Here is a 21,846-nt window from a genome sequence, read left to right as displayed (position 1 = left end):
ACTTTTTGTGAAGTTTATTTAGAGAAAAGTTTGAAAAGGCACTGCAGAAACAGAGTTAAACTGATACTATATATATATATCTCAAATGTTTAAACAAAATGTACCATTAGATGGTGAAAACTGCATTCTCAGCTCCAGTTTTCATGTAATTTGAAACATAAATGTGAAAGTCAAGGATAGTAATTTGATTTCAAATGAAAGCTGCTTGAGACAAGCATCAGTCAGAGCTAACAGGAACCATATGCTAGGTGTTTTATGTAAGTGATGTGGTCTGAAAAAAAAAATTAGGAAAAGGGTATTTTATTTTATTATTTTTTTTTAAAGCAGATCTTTCCTGAATAAGTTGCAGTAAACCTTTAGTTCAACAGGTTAAACAGTATGCATGTACTTCATGTTAATATATTGAATTAAGTCATACACAGAAGTACCAGAACAAGAGGACACAGTCTCAGACTGCACCAGGGGAGGTTTAGGTTGTTAGGAGGAAGTTCTATACAGAGAGAGTGATTGCCCATTGGAATGGGCTGCCCGGGGAGGTGGTGGACTCACCATCATTGGAGGTGTTCAGGAGGAGACTTGATGGGGCGCTTGGTGCCATGGTTTAGTTGTTTAGGTGGTGTTGGATTGGTTGATGGGTTGGACACGATGATCTTGAAGGTCTCTTCCAACATGGTGATATTATTATTATTATTACTACTACTATTATTATATTTTCTGTTGTTGTGCATCAAAGATGTTAGTCCAGCGTGCTGAGTGCTTTTAATTTCCCAGAGCCACCTGATAGTTAAAACTTGGCAAATTAGAGCCTCCCTGAGTTGAGAGGGGTTTGCTTTCTATCAATGGATTTCCTGAAAGTTTTACAGATGTGTGTTAGCCATTTTAAACCAAGAGCCAGTGATGATCTCCAACAGACAGTTATGGACAACCAGCTGTGGAGGTAATTCTGCCACAATAGAGGTGAAACAATAGTTCCCCTCTCCTAGTAAGGAAGGTCGAGGAGCGTTCAGCGGAAAAGAATAAGGCGTAACTGCTGATAGTCCCTTACAAAACAGAAACAAAGATTCTCACTTAAAACCAGTATTTGTTGTACATTTCTGTTGCATTCAAAACCATTTATGATTTTATGGACAGTTGTAGTCCTCTTTATAGTTAATGAAATGGTTGCTAACCTCCCAAATACTTGCAAGTGGGATGTTTGTTACCCTGGCATACTAACTGCAGCATGCTTTGCTAGAGATTGTTAACATTAAGGAACTGATACTGAATGTTATACATTGATGAGCTACATGAAATATAGTAAATATTTCAGAGGAAACTCTTGGTTTGTTCCTGTTGATGAGAGCACAGATGGCAGGGTTCAAATGTGCAGACAATGTTTTCTGCACACTAACCTAGAAAAGCAATGCCAGAGGCTTTCTTTGAAAGGAAAGATTGTGCAAAGTGCAAGATTACTAGAATACTGGTGAACTTTATTATTTCTTAACTTAGCCAGTTTTACATTATTCCCAGTCAGGATTTGCTAATCCCACAGGTGGATCTTTGCAGGCTATTGGTAGTCAGGGGAGAGGGATGGGCTGCTTTGGAGTAACTGGTTTGAGTTCTTGTCCAAGCGTCCTTTTTTGCGGGCAGCTGAGAGGCCTCAGAGCAAAGTTCCATAAATTAGCAGCACTTGCTATGCTTCATGTAGGACCTCACTTGAGTTCCTTTCCCACTTCAGGAAGCTGACTGTGGTATTGAGGCCCACTTCTCACATCCTAAAACTATCATCCTGGGTAGCTTTGAGTGTACCACGTGCAAGGGAAAGAAAGAAGTCGTCTTCCCGCTGTGGTGCCTGAGGAGGCAGCAGCATAAGTGCATGGCTGAGAGTAGGCACAGGGATGCTCTTGCTGTGGTGCTTTGGTTTCAGGAATTGCAGATTTTTGATGGTCCAGATGAAACAAGTCAGGAAGTTATGGTCCATCACCTGGATGCCCTTAAAGCTACCCAGGGAGCCTATTTGAGTCCCCAGTAACCCTGATAAGGTTAAAACTCAACTCAGGGCATTGTATGCCAATCTATTTGACATGGCACTGAACTGAACTTACTGTAGTGCTCACAGGGATACCCACGACACAGATATTCTCTGTGTAAAAGACAGTAATTTCTGCAATTGCTTAACTAAATCTGCATAATTCTTCCTATAATTCTGGTGGGTTTTAGACATGAAACTAAAGGAAGCGATCCCCTACAGAAAGTGCATGGTGATTGTTGATCAAAGCTGGTGAAGTTACATGTCTGGCTAAATACAAAGATTTCATCTATGAGCAACTTTCAGCTGGCAGCAGTTACAGTTATTAGTGAATAGTAATTTTATAACTGTGATATTCTTCATCCATTCTCAAATGATGAGGAGACAAATAGTGTTTGCTTCCTAGTCATGTGCAGGTACATCCCTCATGTTTATTGTAACTTTTTTTGCCACTGACTATAAGGCATGTGGCAGGAACCTTTCAGGTGTATATGAATTAAAAACACCCAGAAAAGGTGATATTTCAAGGTCATCGTTCTGTGGTCAGGTAAAAATGATGACAATCTTGGGGTGCTTTAGCCAGATTTGGCGACGACGGAGGTTCTTGGAATCAATACGGCTGACCAATATGATCGGGTATTGATCCTTTATTGTTCCAGTATTGCAGGCCTATGGCTCAGGCCTATGGTGAAAGCATGGCACAGTAAAGCATGGAAGGAAAGGAGATAGGACAGGCAGGAAAAGAAGTGCGTAGCAAGGAAACTGCTACAATTTATATAACCTTGGTATGCCTTTTTGGCATGGACTCATTGGTCCCCTATGAGTGACCACACATCACACTATTGTAGATTATTGGTCCAGCTATGGATGACACGCGAGGTTTGTTGATGCAGGTGCATGTCCTGCTGTCCCAAGATAACTTACTATGTTTCTAGCTCCCAGCATCTTGTTTTAGTTACAGTGCTGCAAGCACAGCACTGTTTTGGCATACTGGTAGCTGGCTCTGCACTTATGCTGAGCATGGCCTACCACCATGTCAGGCTCTAGGCCTGCACTGCCAGATTGCTCACACCGCTCGTTGCTGGTGTTCCCACACCAGCGATGAGCGGTGTTGAAGCTGGAGGAATGCTGCTGTGTTGGGATTGTGGCACTGATCTGGTCAGGCCTGATTAAGGAGAAGCAGGCAGGACACAGCATAACACAAATGTGTATTTTAAACCACTGTCATGTCTTGGGTAATGCATATCACTGTTGTACAACAGATTGCACTGCTGATGTGTTGAAAAATACTGCTTGTAAGTCTCACTTGAAGCACTTACTCAATTCACTACTTCCAACAAATCTTTCCTTTTTTATTTTTTTCCCAAAGTGCTGAGTATAATGCAAGATTAAATACACTTTAATAATCAGTTTTACAAACTACTGGTGCTGTTTAGTATATTAATAGGAATATAGAATTAATAGGGTAAATATGAGATCCTCTGAATTGTGGAGAAAAGTTCGAAGTGATTTGATCGCAAGGCATTGCTCCGTCATAGCAGAAATAGGGTGATCTTTCCTGAGATTTCAAAGGCATTTAGGTAAAAATTAATATTTGGCCATTGACTGACCTGTGGTCAGGAAAGCATTTGTAGTCAAACATCCTTTGTTGTGTTTGTTACTCTGTGTTATTCTTTTTATGCTGGCAAAGGAAGTCTTCTAGCCTGCTGTTTTCCCTCTGAGATCACTGGGGAATGGTTACCACTACTTCAAGGGGAGGTACAGAGCAGAATCTGAAAGCCTTTCTGTATTTATATAAGATGTATGTGTGCATTTGTATAGTCATGCAAGTATTATCAAATTGTACTTTCTCCTATAACTTTCATTTTGAAGTGACTTTTAAATATAGGTTAATTATGTTTAAAGACAACATGAAAAAAAAGTTACAGCAAAGTTATTTTTCAGGTCATCCTAGACCATTAAAACTTCTGAAAATATGTCATCTATACAAAGACATTTGATGTGTAGATCCAGGAAATACATATTCAGGCTATCAATCTTCAAATGTTTGATGCTTTTTGTGCCTCTAAAAGGTGATCTGCACTTTATCAGATGAGTGGAAATGTTATTTGTTAATTGAGCAACATTTTTTTTCCTGATTTTTGTCACTACTAAGAAAAAAATATTCTATCAAGTGGAAATGGTGCATCATCCACACCAGCAGAATAGAATAGAATATAATAGAATAGACCAGGTTAGTAGCCATTGAAAAGAGAGTGACATCTCCCCTTTTATGTCCAGACAAATACATTTTGTTTGTGCAGTTACCGGTTAATCAGGCACAAGGTTTTGTAACTGTAAGTGCTAATTTATCTATTGCATCCTTTGAGGAACTGTATCTTCATAGTGTTCATCTCCAACTTCCCAAAGTTTACTGTGTGTAAGTTTTGAAATAAGTTGTTGGATGATTCTCCATTGTAAGAGTTTTATCCCCTGAGTACAAACGCTACTGAGCCGTATGCGTCTCCTCCAGTTGTATCTCTGCATCCTTGTTCTATGAGCAGATTTTTTAAACAAAATGCCTCACTGCACATTTCTTGTCTTTTTGCAGGTGATGTATCACCCATCAGCATGTCTCCCATCAGTCAGTCACAGTTTATTCCACTTGGGGAAATCCTTTGCCTGGCCATCTCAGCAATGAACTCTGCCCGAAAACAAGTCACCCAAGAAGCACTAATGGAGCACCTAACAACCTGCTTCCCAGGTAACTGGACATTAATAAATCATTGGTGAGATGGGTGCATGTCTGTAAAAAAGCAGTTAAAGAATCCCCATTCCCTACCCAACAGGTTGCTTATCTTTTTGGCTTCCTTTAAAGAAGGGAGTCTGTTTTTCATTACTCTTCTGGATGGGATTATTGATGAATCCTGACATGCTACACAAGAGCAAAAGGAGGCTTTAAAATTCTAACTTTTTTCTTTGTTCTTAAACATACAGAAAATTGAATTCTCTTTGACCAGAGCTATTCACACGTGATGCTTTTTGCAGGTTTAATTCCTGACTTTATGTAAATATAAAAAATTACTTGAGGTACTAAACAGCAAACTATGTTGAATTGTTTCTTTTTTCAGACTAGTATCAGAATAATCTTGTTTGTGGTTTGTTTTTTTCTTGCAAAATAACCTTCTTTATTATCATAGTCAGAAGAGTTTAGCACGACTTCAGTGGTTACAGAGGACGAAGCATGTGTCATAGACAGAACAGACTTATTCCACCTTGTGACTTTCAGGCCAGTTGTGAGATAGCTTGTAAGAGCTCTGTTGGCATCAGTGCATGTGTCACTGTCCAATCTCCATAGATACAACCACTCTATGTAAAGCATTCTCTCTTAAAGAGCATGTTTCCCATATACTGCATGTCTTCCTCCACCTAGGACAGGCATTCAAAATTGGTGTGACCAGACACAAGTGATAAGAGTCCAGTGGCAATGATGCACCTGCTTCAGGGAGGGATTTTATTTAAACTGAAAGGAGGGTGTCAACCTGGTTTCCAAAGATTTTCAGAGCTTTCTTAGACACAGTTCTGGCTTTTACTTCTGTACTGCCCTTGCTTAAAACATCTTCTAATTTTTTTCTTTATTTATTTTAATTGGCAACTCTCTCTCTGACTGAAAGGTTTGGAGAGCTACACACTTACGAATTCATAAATGCTGTTAAGATATTCTTGACAGCAATTGGTAAGATTTATTAAACAGGAAAATGACAATGTGTCTTGGATTAAATACACTGTAATATCAAAAAAGGAATCCTGGGTTAAGAATGTGCTCTTGAATACACTTCTCTGCTGGCAGTCTGTATCTGGAGTTGGTGAATCATGAAAACATCATCTTGTAGAGGCATCTAGAGCAGTGATGTAAAAGCATTGTGCAGAGGTTTACTGCTCAGGAGAGCACACTGTTCTGTGCCTGGATTTACATTTCTCTAAACTAACTGAGAAACTCTATTGTGCCTCTTTTGCAGCTGTAAAAAGCAGCTAATTAAAATTGCTTCAGTGGGAAAACTACTGATGCATCTACCTCATCTAGACAACCTAACTGTAGCCAGGTTTTGATGTCTTGAATTTTTTTGTTTACATCTCAAAGCAAGAGTTACTTAAAGACTTGAATCTTACATGGATTTTGCTTTAACTGATAATAAATTCTGATATTTTAAAACACAATTCTGGATTGGGAGCTGTGTTTGACACAAACAGTTCTCTTTGACATTTAAGAATTGCACTTTGGGAGAAATTACCACGAGTACATTTCACAAATACTGGCTTTCTGTCTGAATTTGTGGTGGGTTTTATTGGTTTGGGTTTTTTTCAGTATGCTTGGCTGATTTTGAAAACACAGATAAAAGTTATAAGGGATAGAATGCAAAGAAGGCAGAGTTCACAATTATAATTCCAGTTTAATGTATTTTGAATTCTATTTTTCCAAGTCATGTTCTACACAGCTAGGTACTAGAAGAGTTCCATAGATTGCAAGTATTTTCCCAGTGCTTCTATCAATATTTTTATGGAAACATCATTGCATGCTGGACATTACAACTTACTGGTTTCCTGGGAGCATGGTTATCTGTAACACACTTGGTGTATTGCACTGTTCTTGCTAGACAGAACCATACATCAAAAATAATTCAACAGGCTGGATTATTTTGTAGACTGCTCAGAAGAAGCCTGAGGCAAGTTAGCAAACAGTCTCTTGCTGCCTTTTTTTTTTTTCCACTAGCCATGAACATATGCATTTCTCAAGTCTGAGATTAAAAACAGGAGAGCCTTGTTTTTCTACCTCCCTTCACAAAACACAAGGAAAATTATTTGGAAGAAAAAAGAAAAAAATCTACCCTTTGTCCAATTTTATTCCCCTCTCTAGAGAAATATCTTTCTCTCCCAGACATAACATAGGTGTTATCTCAGGATGATTATAAGATTACCCCAAAATGTTGTCTTTTCCAATAGACATAGCCTCTTCTTGTGCTGAGTGATATTTTTTTTTTCACTTGTTTGCCCAAACTCTTTCATAAATCACACAGGTCACACAGAACTTTAGGGATTGGAAGGGAGCTCAAAAAATCATCTAGTCCAACCCCCCAAGCCAGAGCAGGATCACCTAGAGTAGGTCACCCAGGAGCACGTCCAAGTGGGGTTTGCAGTTGTGGCTCTTTGAGCCCTTGTATTCTTTGTGGATATTTTAAAATATCTGATGTCCTCCCATATTCTGATAGGTTCAGCAATGAATTAGGAAAGAGAAACTGAGACACCATTACCAGTGTAAATGTATCTGTCATTGTCACATAACCTTTCTGTATCTCGCCCTGTAGCAGCATTTGTCTGCCTGTGTTGTTTGTATTTTAATGAACAAATGCTTCACTGCGTTTCATAGTGTGTATAAATTTCCTAAGACCCCAGATGCTATTCTCAAACTGCCTAAGAATGATAAGCCTCTTGCCTCAGTGTAAGATCTTACACTTGCAGTCTAGCCCTCTAGTTTGCTGAGCCATTGTGCAGGCATAAATCTGGGCCATGGCTCTATCTGAAATAAGGTATGCTAATTATTTATAACATCACATAGCAACCACTCCATATCCTTAACTAGTATTCCATGAGCCAATCAGAGTATTTCTTTTATCCCTTGTTAAGCCTTAGCATCAGCTCAGGAGAAAATAATTTTAGCAGATCTAACACCATTTAAATACTACTTCAGATGTATTTTTCATGAATTTATTGAGAAAGTTTGTAATGATAATGCATATCTTATTTGTGGCTTTTGTTATTTGTCAGGTTTTTCTTAAAAGGGAAGAGGGCCCCTGCTGCACATGCTCCCATTATTCTAACTTAGAATTAAAACAATGAGATGTTTGTACAGCCCTGCTTTATAATTTATTGACCATGGTTTAAATCCCACACATTAAATGTAAATCTTTGAAATCCAGTATAAGGAGCTAAGAACGTAACCTCTGTTCCTGTGTTTGGCAGCCAGACCCTCTTATCTGTATGAACCTGTCTGAGCAAAGCCTCATGCCTTTGTCTGTGCTTCCTTTAGTAAGAGTTTTTTAATTCTCAAACTATTGTTTTGTTCAGTTTTGTTCATGTATTTATTACAATTGTTCAGAATCTCAGTGTAGAAAATCCATGTGTAGTGGACTAGGTGGCTTTTGAAGTGAACATGTTTTTGAAAGCTGGCAAATTCCTCTGATGTTCACCTTCATAACTGTTCACCCTTTAAATAAGGGAAATGTATATGTAGCACTTAAAGTAAGTGTCTTACATTAGCTGAGTTCACCCTAGGTCAGTGTTCTTTGTGAGCAGCAAACAAGACATAATCTTCTGTCTGGAAGCTCAGTGGATGGCAAAGCAGACTCTCTTGAGATGCAGAAAATGTACATGTCTGATGATTCAGTGTCCAGACAGTTTCTGCTTTTGAATTATTAAACCACTACATAATCTTAAATAACACCACTGCTGTCATGTCATATTTTATATGCTAGAGTCTCTAGACTACTAGTTTTTTTTCCTCTTGATGCTGTTTAATGGAGGAATGGAGACCATAAGGAGGCTTCTGAATGTAGCAGGGTCGGTTATGTATAGACATGATGTGGGCAGGTTGCTATAAACAGAAAACTTTTGACAGAGCTAGGAAATCTGTATTAAAATTAGCAACAATGGGAGTCAGAGTAACGTCTTGCTCCTTCTCACAATGCAGGAAAGTCTAATTCAAGTTTGGGTCTATTTCTGTTTTTTCTAAGTACCCGAAAGAGATCTGAACAAAACCCATAGGCAGCGTTGGGACGATGCTGAACTCCAAAGATCTGCATCTGCCATTGTCACTGCTGGCTTAGGGAACCATAGGGATGTACTGTATGCTGAAAGTGATAAAAGTGATAGTCTCCAGCTCAAACCCCCAGGAGGGTTGTTTTCATCTCTCCTATTTTTATCCAAGATTTTTGAAACAGTCTATTAAGAAAAGTCTTTTAAGTAAAGTAAGGATGAAGAACCAAATCCTCACAGACAAAGGCAGGTACTTGTTGAGGTATTTACATGTGAGCTCTTGAAAAAAGCAGTGGATCAGCCAAGCTAGTTCTGTAGAAGCAGGAAGAGCTTGGCTCCTGCACAGCAACTGTGTCTCAGTTGGACCAGGATTGGACCCTGGAGTGCATTTTCACCACAGGATAGAGAACATCAGATTGACTTTGGGGTCATCCACTTTTTGTGATGATGCAAGGTATAATTTAAAAGGGGCACTGTTACTCATGTAGGCATAGCAGCTCCACCACAGGAAAGAAGAGGTTAAATGACTGCTGGTTGATACGGGAATTGAAATCACTCTGTGTTGCTCTGCTTTACTGAAAGCTTATGCAGAAGGCAGCCTGCTCTTGAGTTGCTACTGCCTCACAATCCAGTGGAAATTCAGCATGTTGTTTACTTCAGTCCAGAGAGATAGGACTAGGGATGGGTGAATCTTTTTTTCCCCAGCTGGATTTTAGGTTTTGCCATCCATTACTGTTTCTGCCATGCTTGCTCATCCAGCAGTTATAGAGGTCTTTCTCAAGGATTATCACATGAGTTGTGGACACTCGCATGAAAAGAGGAGAAATGTTCCTGATTCTCCATTTTATTTGCATTTTCTTTCCAGTTTTCAGCCTAATTTATTTTCTCAAATTATATCCATTTTTTGCCTCTTTTCATTCCTGTGTCTGGATCAGCCCCAGTCTTTCAACTCACGGGCATGAAATATATTTACTTGCCCTGGTGCATTCTCTGTAATTGTGTCCATGTTGTTCCTAACCCTTTGCTCTTCCATTGTAAGATTGTTAGTTACAGATATGATTGGATGTAAGCAGTATTGTCATGTCTCTAAATTCAAACAACATTCAAAGTCAGATGTTAAGAATGCTTACTATGTTTTCTGCAACCCAGTAGCACAGAAGAGGGCAAGTTAAGGAATTAGTACAACTTCTCTGCTTCTCGTTGCTTATTTTATGATGAGATGTTGGTCATAGTGTCAGAGCTCTTGTTGTCATCCTTATGTTTGCTAACACAGGGAGGTCAGTGAATTGCAGGCTCCAGGCTTTGATGTGTGGGAGAGGAGCTGGTGACCAGACATTGTAGAATAGCTCCAGGCTTTGATGTGTGGGAGAGGAGTTGGTGACCAGACATTGTAGAATAGAATAGAATAGAATTAACCAGGTTGGAAAAAACCTTTGAGATCATCGAGTCCAACCTATCATCCAACACCATCTAGTCAACTAAACCATGGCACCAAGCACCCCATCCAGTCTCTTCCTAAACACCTCCAGTGATGGTGACTCCTCCACCTCCCTGGGCAGCCCATTACAATGGCCAGTCACCCTTTCTTACCTGTCATGGTTTGGTTCTCATCTTGGCATTACCATGGTGCATCTCATGTGTAGCCTTCCATGTGACTATATGCTACTGAAGATACTGTGTTTGTGGCAGGTACACCTGCCTGAGATTTTTTCCATGAAGCATTTTTGCAAAAAGCACATACTTGAAATGTATTTACATGCATGATTCCACTGAATTTTTGTCTTGAAGACAGTCAGTTTGGCTCAACAAGGCCCTTACCAACCTAATCTTAGTTGGCCTGGCTATGAGTAGGGGTCTTGACCAGATGATTTCATGAGGTCCAACCTAAGTTACTCTCTGATTTTTTTTATCTTTTTAAAATTTTTTTATTTTAATGAAGACCCAAAGTAAATTATACTTTTTTTAGGTCAAAATAGACTATCCAAACTTCTGAAAAAAAATTCTATCACTCTCGCAATGTAAAACCAGGTCAGGACCCAGCATTAAGTTAAAACAGAAGTGTGTTTTACACAGTATCACAGTATAACTAAGGTTGGAAGAGACCCCAAGGATCATCAACTCCAACCTGTCTCGACAGACCTCACGACTAGACCATGGCACCAAGTGCCACGTCCAATCCCCTCTTGAACACCTCCAGGGACGGTGACTCCACCACCTCCCTGGGCAGCACATCCCAATGACAAACGACTCGCTCAGTGAAGAACTTTCTCCTCACCTCGAGTCTAAACCTCTTCTGGTGCAACTTAAGACTGTGTCCCCTGACACAGTTGAACAAACTGTATCGATTGAAGATGGCTATTGTACACTGAACATTTTGAAGGATTTTCTTCTTATGCACCATAAACCAATGTTTGTGTGGGTTTTTTGTTCAGTTGTTGTTTGCTTTTTTAAACTAGTTGTGAACTACATTTCTTGTTTCCCTGGCTCCAGCTGGAACTTACTCCTATGCACAGCATATTAACGTAGTATTTAATCTTACGCAATCTTGTTCTGTGCCACTGAACCCAGCAAGAGGACTGGTAGTGGGAAGGACAAGGCTCACAGTGCCAAGTCCACCATGTGGCCAGTGTGGCATTGCTGCAGGGTTGTTGTACTTGCCCCTCTGTCAGTGTGTGATACATGATTAAGATAGTGTCCTTCACATTTCATAATGAAGACAGGGAACTCAGAGAAGCAGATTTTTAGGACATAGGTCTGTAACTTCTAGCATAGTGTAAAAGTCTGTTTAGGTAAGAGGAACTGTGTCATTCAAGGTGTGTCTTTTTTGGAGCAGCTGTGATGTAGTTGAAATGTTTTAATGGGAGAGCAGGTGAGTTCTATCAAGTCTGTAATAAAAAGGCAGTTTGGGGCAACGTTGTGGGTTTTTTCTGTGTAAAAATAACTTAGGCATCCAAAGTAACAAATAAACACTGTTTTATAGGTGACTGGGCATTGTAATGATGAGCTCTGGTGAACTGAGATATATAAATATTTAGTTGGAAGAAGAGTAGAACTGAAACTGACACCCTTTGATTTCCAGTGATTTCATCTTTCAGCTTAATGTCACCAGCACAATGGAAATGACTAGAAGTTACCTCCTGATTGGTTTTTCTTTTTCTTTTTTTTTTTTAACCTTAACAGTCCATTAATGGCCTCCTTTCTATTTAATTAATAATTGATAGGTCTGAAGTGTAGAAGCTAAGTGGAAAAACAAACAGACAAGAGAATGCCTAACAAAGTGCTTTGCTAGAGTTGTTTGTTCAGCATATTCCGGCTTGCATATTGGTAAAACACCTTTTTGGTGGGGAGGGAAGAATCCAGAGAGTCCCTCATGGTTTTTATGCACTCCATGATATGTGTTTGCTGTCATTTCTAGGAGTTCCAACACCCAGTCCAGAAATCCTTCGACATACCTTGAATATGCTTGTACGGGAGAGGAAAATATACCCAACTCCGGATGGCTATTTCATTGTAACCCCGCAGACTTACTTTATAACACCATCTCTCATAAGAACTAACAGCAAATGGTACCATTTGGATGAGAGGATACCTGACAGGTCTCAATGTACCTCTCCTCAACAAGGAACTATAACTCCTTCCACCTCGGGATGCGTCAGGGACCGAACACTACCCAAAAACCACTGCGACTCCTGCCATTGTTGCAGAGAAGACATGCACAGCATGCATGCATCTACCCTACAGAGGAAATCAGCAAAAGACTGTAAAGACTCTTACTGTCCTCCTTCATTGTGTCAGGTCCCACCTACTGAGAAAAGTAAAAGTACTGTCAATTTTTCTTACAAAGCAGAGACACTCACAAAGCCTAAGGATGTAGAAAAGCAGTCTAAGAAATTTGGACTCAAATTATTCCGATTAAGTTTTAAGAAGGACAAGACAAAACAGTTGGCAAACTTCTCTGCCCAGTTTCCTCCAGAGGAGTGGCCACTAAGGGATGAGGACACCCCCACCACTATACCTAGAGAGGTAGAAATGGAGATTATCAGGCGCATTAACCCAGATTTGACTGTGGAAAATGTCATGAGGCACACTGCACTAATGAAGAAACTTGAAGAAGAAAAAGCTCAACGAAGCAAAGCAGGATCTTCAGCTCACCACAGTGGACGAAGTAAAAAGAGCAGGAATCACAGAAAATCTCATGGGAAATCGAGGTCACACAGCAAGACCCGGGTGTCCAAAGGAGACCCATCAGATGGCTCTCATTTGGACGTACCTGCTGAAAGGGAGTATGAGTTCTATGATCCCTTGACTCGATCCCCACGGGAAGGCTGTTTTATAATAGAACACAAGGGAGATAATTTTATAATGCACAGCAATCCTAGCATGATTGAATCTCATTTTCCCATGACACCAGAGTGGGATGTATCTGGTGAGCTGGCCAAAAGAAGAACTGAAATGCCTTTCCCTGAACCTTCCAGGGGAAGCTCTCACTCCAAGGTCCATCGGAGCCACAGCCATACACAGGACAGAAGATCAAGGAATGAGCGGTCAAGTAAGGCTAAGGAAAGGTCTAGATCCATGGATAATTCCAAGGGACCTCTGGGCTCAGCTACTTTAGGCACACCTGAAGATATAGGTGAAGGCTGTAGCCCAGATGACCAAACAACTAGCCAAACCTTCATTGACGATAGTACCTTAAGGCCATCTCAGTCGCTCAGTCATCAAAGGGCTCTGATTTCATCTGCAAGCTACAAAGAGACTTGCATCCCTGAAATAACTAGTGGCAGTGTAGAAACCCCTAGTTCTTGTAGCCTATTGGAACAAAGCAAGCCTACAGAGAATTTGCCACCATACAGCGAGCTCAACTCCTGCACTACAAAATCTGCAGTCGATGACTATTTTCAGTGCAACACATCCAGTGAGACTGTGCTTACTGCTCCTTCACCACTGGGAAAGAATAAAGAGGACCATGATACGCTGACAGGAACAGATGGGCTCAAAAAAATTAGTCCTGCAGAAAGACAGTCTCAACATATTGCTAGGGATCCTGGGGTGCACAAAGATGAGTCCCCAAAGGGCCCAAGTAGTGGTACAGCAGTTGCTGGCCAAACTTCAGAGGTGATTGCAAACGGACGGCTGGTTCAACACCATAGTGCTGAATCAAGCAGCCTTGATAAAAGGAAAGAAATATTTAGCAAGGATACACTCTTTAAACCTCTGCACAACACCCTTTCTGTGAATAGTTATCATAAGTCTAGCACACCCCTGCTAAAGCCTCATCAAAAGACCCCCTCTGACACATTGCCAGTCAGATGTGAGAAACTTGAACAAGCGATAGTAACCTCAGTCACACAAGTCACGCCTGTTTCACAGAGACAGCAAGAGACTGCTGGCAACCAGGAGGCCTCCTTCGACTACTACAACGTATCTGATGATGACGACTCGGAGGAAGGGAACAACAAAAATGCTGAGGAAGAAAAGAACAGGGATGATGTTGGTACAATGCAGTGGCTTCTAGAGAGAGAAAAGGAGAGGGATCTGCAGCGAAAGTTCGAGAAGAATCTTACTCTTCTCACCCCAAAGGAAACAGAAAATAGCAGCAACCAGAGAGCCACCCACTCAGCCCGCCTGGACAGCATGGACAGCAGCAGCATTACTGTGGACAGCGGGTTCAACTCTCCACGGTAGGACTGTCACATTCATTGCAGCTTTACAGACTAGAAAGTTCCATTTATAGTTATATGTGTGTGCTACTAGTGACAGAATGTAGGGCTATTTTAAGCAGTTGCACACGTTTTCAGACAGTGTTTTCTACAACTGCAATCTGCTATTGAGGTGTGTGGCTTTCCTACCATACCAGTGACCATTTGCGGCATTGACTCTGTATTAGTTCATTTTCTGTGTGCTGAAAACCTCCCTGTGTAATTTTTTGCCCCCCCTGTATTAAATTTGGGTTTGCACTTAGAATAGAAGGGATGAGCTCCTGCATAATGCCCCCTTCCCTTTCCCTCTTAGATATCATCAACAGGACTAATCAGAAGACTAGACATGACTAGGTGGCATAACCCAAAAAAGTCAAAACAGCAAAACAAAACCAAAGCATGGTTATTACTTTGGGTTTGGGCTTTTTGGTTTGTTTTCTTCAAAAAATTTGGAAGTGTATCTATCACCACTCCAAACTGGTGAGACTGGAGCAGCTGCTCCTGCCATGAGACTGAAAGTGCTCAGCATATTTAAACTTCAGAGGTGAGCCAGTGCTGCATCAGCAGAGAGAGGGGCACTTTGTCTAAGATATTTGGGAAAAGATTCCAGATGTTTGCATGTGGCGGTGCTGGTAAGTCATTTCCATTCCAGGGATCTCAGACATCATGGAAGTCTCAGGATGCTAGGAGTCTTGCAGGTCTAGGGAGGAGAGAGTTGCTGATATGTTCTATACCCTGGAGATTTCACAAGCTCATTTCCAGGTTAAGAATCCTTCACTTGAGCCTTCTTTATTCTCTGTCTGGCCTTCAACAGTCTTAAGTCCCTGCTGGAATGGAACTTCACTGGTTTTGTTTGCTAGGGATGGCAACCCATCAGAGTTCAGAGCAGTAACTCTAAGAGCACAGAAATTACTTACTGTAGTAGTTCTTTTACAGTGTCTTATTTCAGCTTAAATTACTTTATGTTTTAAAAACAAAACCTCATAGTCTGGATATGTTTTAAGTGAAAGAAAATGAGGGGGTTGTGGGAAGGTTTGGAGTTTTGGTTTGTTTTGGGCTTTATTTTTTTTTTTTATTCCTCAGAAGTACATTTTAAAAAAAATCTGTAGCAAAAGCTCTCAGACATGGGGAGGATTTACTGCTTCTGCACAGGACTAAACTTCATTTTCAGTTAGTCATGTCACTGCAATAACTTCCTTCATATTTGATGGCTACTCCCACTTGATGTTAATGACAAGACAGTAATTACTGGGCCTGCTGAAGCATGCAGTGATCATCAGACTAGAGCAGACTTTTAACATATGTGTAGTTTTTCTGAGTAAAATATTTGAAAAATAATTGGAGTAAATTGTACCACTTACACTTGAGTCCAACTCAAGAAAGAAACTTAAGGTCTTGAGTTTGTTCCTGTTCTTGATTGTTCTGCAGATGCTTGACAGCTTTCTCACACCCAACTGTTGTGTGAGGGTATTTGTACTGTTGGGGTTCTTAAATGTAATCTCTTCTTGCTATACTTGCAGTCAGTTTTTGTGGGGGAGTGTGCAGTGGTGTTTGCTTCTTGCTAAGCTTGCCCCACTCCAGAGTGCATTTCACTTCTAGGACAGGGTGTCAGTCAACTGAATACAAATCTGCTTTTAGCCTACTGCTAGCCAAATGTATGCTGGCCAAGTATCAGGCTTGTGTTTCTGGTTAATGCAAAGGCAGACATTTCCTTCCCTAATTATTTACACACAAACTAAAATTCTTGTGGATCTTAATCTCAGCTAGCAAGAGAACAGAATGTGGTGAGCATACTGAATTTAGTGCTGCTATACCACTTTGTTTAGATCAGAAGGGAAACAGATAAGCAGCTTTTAATAATGATTGTGTTCCACACATCTCTCTTTTTTCCCCCACTGTTTACTTATTAACAAATGTCATTGTTTTGTTTGTTTGGGGTTTTTTGGCAAGGTCACATAAAGTAAAATTTAAACCTAGGTTCTGTAGGGCTGTTTTGTAAGACCAGCATGTAGTCCAGCTATTTCAGAGGCTTTTTCATGAGCATTGCATGAAGATGATTAAATTGAATGATTTTGCTGAGTTTTGGTCACTCCTTGGTATAAGTCTATAGAAATAAATTGAGATGAGGGTGAATTCAGCCCTTTGGCTAGAACTGCCATGCTGTTATTTCCTTAGAAGAAAAAATACACTCCACAGCCCTTTATCCAGGAAATACAAAAAAAGCCATCCAGCATCCATCACCTAGATTCATCCAGATCTGACAGTATCCATTAGCAGATGCCTAGGGAAGAGTATTAAGAACAGGACACGCATGTAGTGATATTCCCTAGCTAGCCTCTACTGGTGGTGTAATCGTTGGCTTCCAAGGTGTGGTCATATCTTTTCATTTAAACTGAAGTGTACAATGTTGCTTGGGAAATCAAAATTAGCAATTCCAAACTGTGGAAGATGACTGTATTTTTAAAGTGTGACAAATGGGGGAAAAAAGAGATGTGGGCGAAGGAAAAAAAGGATGTAGTTAAAGAGATTTGCAATGGTCATTTTGACTTCAAAAGTCATTGTGTGAGCAATTCATGAACACATCACTAATGGGGAAAGAAGCTTCACAGTATTTTGTTCATTGCTTTTATGCAAGTTGTATATAGCAAATGCCAGCTGTTAATTTTATTCCTTAATTTTTAGAGGTCATATAATTCTACTGCTCTTCTGTCACCTGAAGAAAGCTCATTCTGGCACTCTGCATGCCAAACTCTCACAACAATCTTTGTGTAAATGTGTTGTAATGGTTAGTTTGTAATAACCAGAATAAGAAATGTTTGAAGATCCAGAATTGGCCATCCCATAAAGAATGATAAAGTACTAAATAGCCTTTTAACAAAAAAAAAGGAAGCTTGCATCTATTTTAATTCAAAGGCAGAGGAAGCAGAATCAAAAGATGAGTAACACTGCAGCTCACAGAGATCTCTTACTCTGTGCATTTGGAACCACTGGCAATAATGATAGCTGGCAGAAGGTGATCAGTACCTTTCTGATCCATTTAAAAGATCTGTGGAAGTTTTCCTAAAAAGCATCAGAGGTTTTCCAGATTCAGTCAATTTAAGATGATTTAAATCTGCCCTACAGCTGAACAAGGTGTTTCTTTCTTCCCTTGTGCCATGCACTGACATGTCTCCTCTGCCATATCCAGAGTCCTACTCTTCCCCTGTTAGCAGTAATCTTTTTTTCCTTTAGTTTTTCCCTTTTTTTTTCCTTTCTTTTTTTATCTTCTTATTTTTTTTCCTTCTTAAGGGCTAGTATTTAACTGAGAGTGGCCCTGTTCTGGCTGGCTGCAAGGCTCAGCGTCAGGGAAACAGCAGGAACATGTGGCAGGGTCAGGTCCACACAAGGCAGGCCAGAGCTGCCCCTTTTCAGTAGCAGGTAAACTTAGGTTGACTTTAAACTGACTATGAAGCTCTGTCATTAGTATCTTTCTTTCTAGTGCTTGCTCCACAAACCAATTCAGTCCTCTGAATGTACTCTGTGAACATCTCCATAGCAAATTATGATGTCATTTTGCAAAGTGAAATGCAGAGAACTGGGGGCCAAATGTCTCTACACAGGAGATCAAAAACTGAGAGCAGAAAGAAGAGACAAAGTAGTAGTGGTAAAAGCAGCTTTAGCATACCTTGGTTGAGTTTTCAAAAGCTGAACAGACTGAAATACAGGCTCCTCTGTGTTCATAATGTATCATTGAAAGGCTTAGTCTTTAAAAATGCTAAGTATCCTGTCACTCCTGTGGCTAAACAGTATGTTGGAGCTTAAAGGAGCATTGTCCATTTTAGGAATGAAATAGCAGCACTGGTTGTTGTTCAGAGCATAATCACAGACCAGGCAGTTAAGATTTCTCAGAATCTTGTAAGTTGCAGTTGTCTCAGCTGCAAAGCAAAATTGAAGTGTTGTGTTTAGAAGCATTGTAGGTTTCATGTAAAGTAGCATTTTTAGTTACTATTTTGTGCACAAAGACATAGGTAGAAGAGGAGATGACAGAGGAAACTGTTACATGATTACTCTCCCAGCTTTCCCTGGTCACTTTATCTGATTTGATGAAGCTAGTTTGTGCAAAAATGCACCATTCAGGAAAGAAAATTAATACGTTCCGCGTGCAAGATGGAAGCTATTTCCCCGAGTGAAAAATCCAGATGCTTGATATGGGTTCAGTTTACAGTCTGTGTGACAGCTTCAGCTCTGCTTAGTGCTATACCTTTGTTACAGTATGGTGACTGCTGAGTACCTCTGGAACCCATTTTGGAGGAACATATGTGTACCGTCAAAATGAGATGGTTCATTGATGTGACATTCCGTACAAACACAGGAAGCCTATTATAGAACACTCTATTCTCCTTTCCTTTCTGGGCAATGGATATATAGGCATGTCATACATGAGTGTGTATATATATTTCTTTTCCATTCTAGTACTCGCGAGAGCCTGGCATCCAACACTTCAAGTATTGTTGAAAGCAACAGACGTCAGAACCCTGCTCTGAGCCCTGCACACGGTGGCGCAGGCCCAACATTCACCTTCCGAGCCGCTGCAGACCCACCAACAAGTGAAGCTGAGAAACTGCAGAAACCTGCTAACTGCCTGCAAGCTTCTGTCACTAGTGTCTGATAGTCATCCTGCCTCAGATCTTCTGTCTCATCCTGTATAGCAAAGTTTACGACACTGGGACTGATGTTTACATCTTTGGGGAAAAGTTAAGAGAGCATCTCAACCACAGTTTTAGTGTTTACTTAAACTGTGCTGCTATGTAGACTAGGGGCAACAGAGATATCTTTATTTCAAGGTATTGCTTTTCACATTTGCGGCTCTGTAGCAACAGAAATAGCAGTAGGGATAATATGTACACTTTTTGCTTCACTTAATTGTAACTGAGCACATAGGTAAAAGTCTAGACACTGTAAGTGTAATCTGCATTTTCAATGTCCATGCAGTTGCCAACTTCATTTAAACAAAAAATGCCACAGATATGTGATGCCCCTGGTCAGAGGCTAAACTCTGCTGCAGAGTTGATTGTTTCTTACTTCAAAAACTGAGCCACTGCTGAAAATAACCAGCCAGGACCACGATGAGGAAAACAATGCCAAACATGACAAGTGATGACCTCAGCTCTATCTGTGAATTATTAATCCTAATCAGTTATTTTCACTGTGCGTTTTTGTGACACAAGTTTGCAAATACCTGTATCGGCAAGTAAAAAGGTGTGGGGGTTGGTTTGGGTTGGGTTTTTATTAAGTATGGAGGGTGGGAAGGGAGATGGCTTCTCCTTCTGTGTTTCAAAAGTATGAGAGACGTTTACCTACTGAGACTTGCTACTTGACCTTCCATAGTCAAAAATGAGGAGGTGGGCCTTCAGTAGAGGGGGGAGTGGGGAGGGAAGGGAGAGTTATAACTGTCATGGAGCCACAATGTGGAGTGACACAAAATATAACAAATGTCTTCAGTTATAAAGTATTTTAAAAAGATAATCTAATTCTTGTGTCACTTCTGGTATTGCAACTTGCCATTAATATATGAATCAGGATAACTAATTTCTTAGAACAAAAATATTCTTTATGATATAAATGACAAGTATGGCCTGAAGAACTGATTTCTTTCTAGTGGAAGGACATAAATCTATTTTATGTAGCTTATTAAATAGAGTGCCTAAATTAGGCTATTAAAAATAGCATACATTGTAGTGATTATCAGAGAACAAAATTTAGAGAACTATAAACTTCTGGCCTTTTTATTCAGTGGATGTTATTTGCAATTTAGCATTTTACAGACATGTCTAATTTCTAGAAATTAAATGTGTCCACATGGTTGGCAGTAGAAACCTGAACTCTGTAGGTATGGTACATCCTAATTGCTCTCCCCTAAACTGTTACTCTAAAGCAATTAGTACTATGCTAATTACTGCAGAGTAACTTCTGAGGATAGTTAAAGTCCAAGAGTAATTTTTAGGAATAAGGTCACATTCTGCTCTGTTACTCATGCAACCTGGTAGTGCAACAAAATGACTTCAAATTTAACTTCTCTCTCTCTTTTTTATTTTATTTTTTTTGATCAAATGGATGAATTGGTGGAAGAATAACAAACATACTAAAATGTTCAACTGCCCAAACTTGCATAGGAAAAGGATGTTTATGTTGTCTAGCTCTTGTAGTACACAGGTCTGAAACCCAACTGTACATATTAAACCCCAGTATTTTCATCAGGTACTGGTGACCTGTATGACTCTGTACACAGTCATTTGAACTTCACTCATGTTCTCTGTTGTCATCAGAAGTCTTTACTGAAGATTCAGCCTTATGTTACACAGTTGGATATAGTTTATGTGCTTACCAACAGCTTTCTAGCTCTGGACACAATCAGTTTCCAGTTCTGTCAACAACGGCCAGTCGATGCACAGGTCTGGTTTCTTTGGTTTTGGTGTATGATTCCCGTTTCGTAGGAGCAATAAGACCTTTCAGTGCATATAAAGGAAATTATTGTGCTTTTGGTTGGTTATCAGAGTCACTTGGCCTTCAGCCTTCTGCCTTATCATACCTTCCAAGATGTGCTCTAATTACCATATAATGCTTTGCATGACGCCTCTTATTATTCGGTGTGTAACTCCAGCCGTACTTATTCCATGCGAACTCTAGAGTCGAGAGTTTTTTGTGGGGAAATGTCATATACTATGCAGTGGCCGACTGTGATGTTGTTTCTGAGATGAACTCTGACACCAGTAGTATGTATCACTTCAGTAAATAAAAGAGTCAAAACCATAAAAAAAAAAAAAAACAAAAAAACATTTACAGTGATGATCTGACAGTACTAACAGCAGCATTAAAATGTGAGTGGTGAACAGCAAGTTTCACCTTTGAGGAAAACTCTTGTTTGTCATAAACTAATCAGAATTTATGCAGGCAGCCGGTTGTACAGGAGACATCATGCTGATGAAGTGCAGTAGTACGTACCTATAAACTGTGTAGTATGTTATTTCCTAAAGTTCCCAGAGACCAGCAGACAACATAAATGTCATATTAATGTTGACATGGCATTGTACCAATATTAATGTGACTCTTGGAATATGGAATGTAAACAGAAGTTTCAAATAGAAACGTTCTAATCTTGAATTTTAATTTTTTTTTTGTTTTTCCTTTTAAAATCAACAATGGAATATAAAGAAAATCCATCTTGAGGTTCTGGTAACAAAACCACAAGAGTGGAGCCTGAGTGCTTTATGTCACCCTAATCCTTTGATGAAATCATAGCCTTGTATTACATGGTTGCTTGTCTTTCGTTCTTCTAATGTATGAATTTAAAGGTTTACAGAGTTAGATTAG

General features: G+C 39.9%; 1 protein-coding gene across 5 annotated transcripts in view; it reads left to right on the top strand.

The window, feature by feature from the left end:
• Window positions 1-21,302, top strand: part of STOX2 (storkhead box 2) — a 154,737-nt gene extending 133,435 nt beyond the window's left edge. For all 5 annotated transcript variants that reach the window (XM_054162007.1, XM_009910865.2, XM_054162029.1 and 2 more), the window contains 3 exons: window positions 4,599-4,751; window positions 12,213-14,478; window positions 18,949-21,302. In XM_054162007.1, coding sequence (XP_054017982.1) covers window positions 4,599-4,751; window positions 12,213-14,478; window positions 18,949-19,144 — 2,615 coding nt within the window. In that variant the 3' untranslated portion in view covers window positions 19,145-21,302. The remainder of the gene's footprint in view (window positions 1-4,598; window positions 4,752-12,212; window positions 14,479-18,948) is intronic.
• The last annotated feature ends 544 nt before the right edge of the window (window positions 21,303-21,846 follow it).

Source organism: Dryobates pubescens, chromosome 1 (genome assembly GCF_014839835.1).
Source record: "Dryobates pubescens isolate bDryPub1 chromosome 1, bDryPub1.pri, whole genome shotgun sequence".
Taxonomy (NCBI): Eukaryota; Metazoa; Chordata; class Aves; order Piciformes; family Picidae; genus Dryobates; species Dryobates pubescens.
This window is presented reverse-complemented; position numbering and strand designations above follow the sequence as displayed.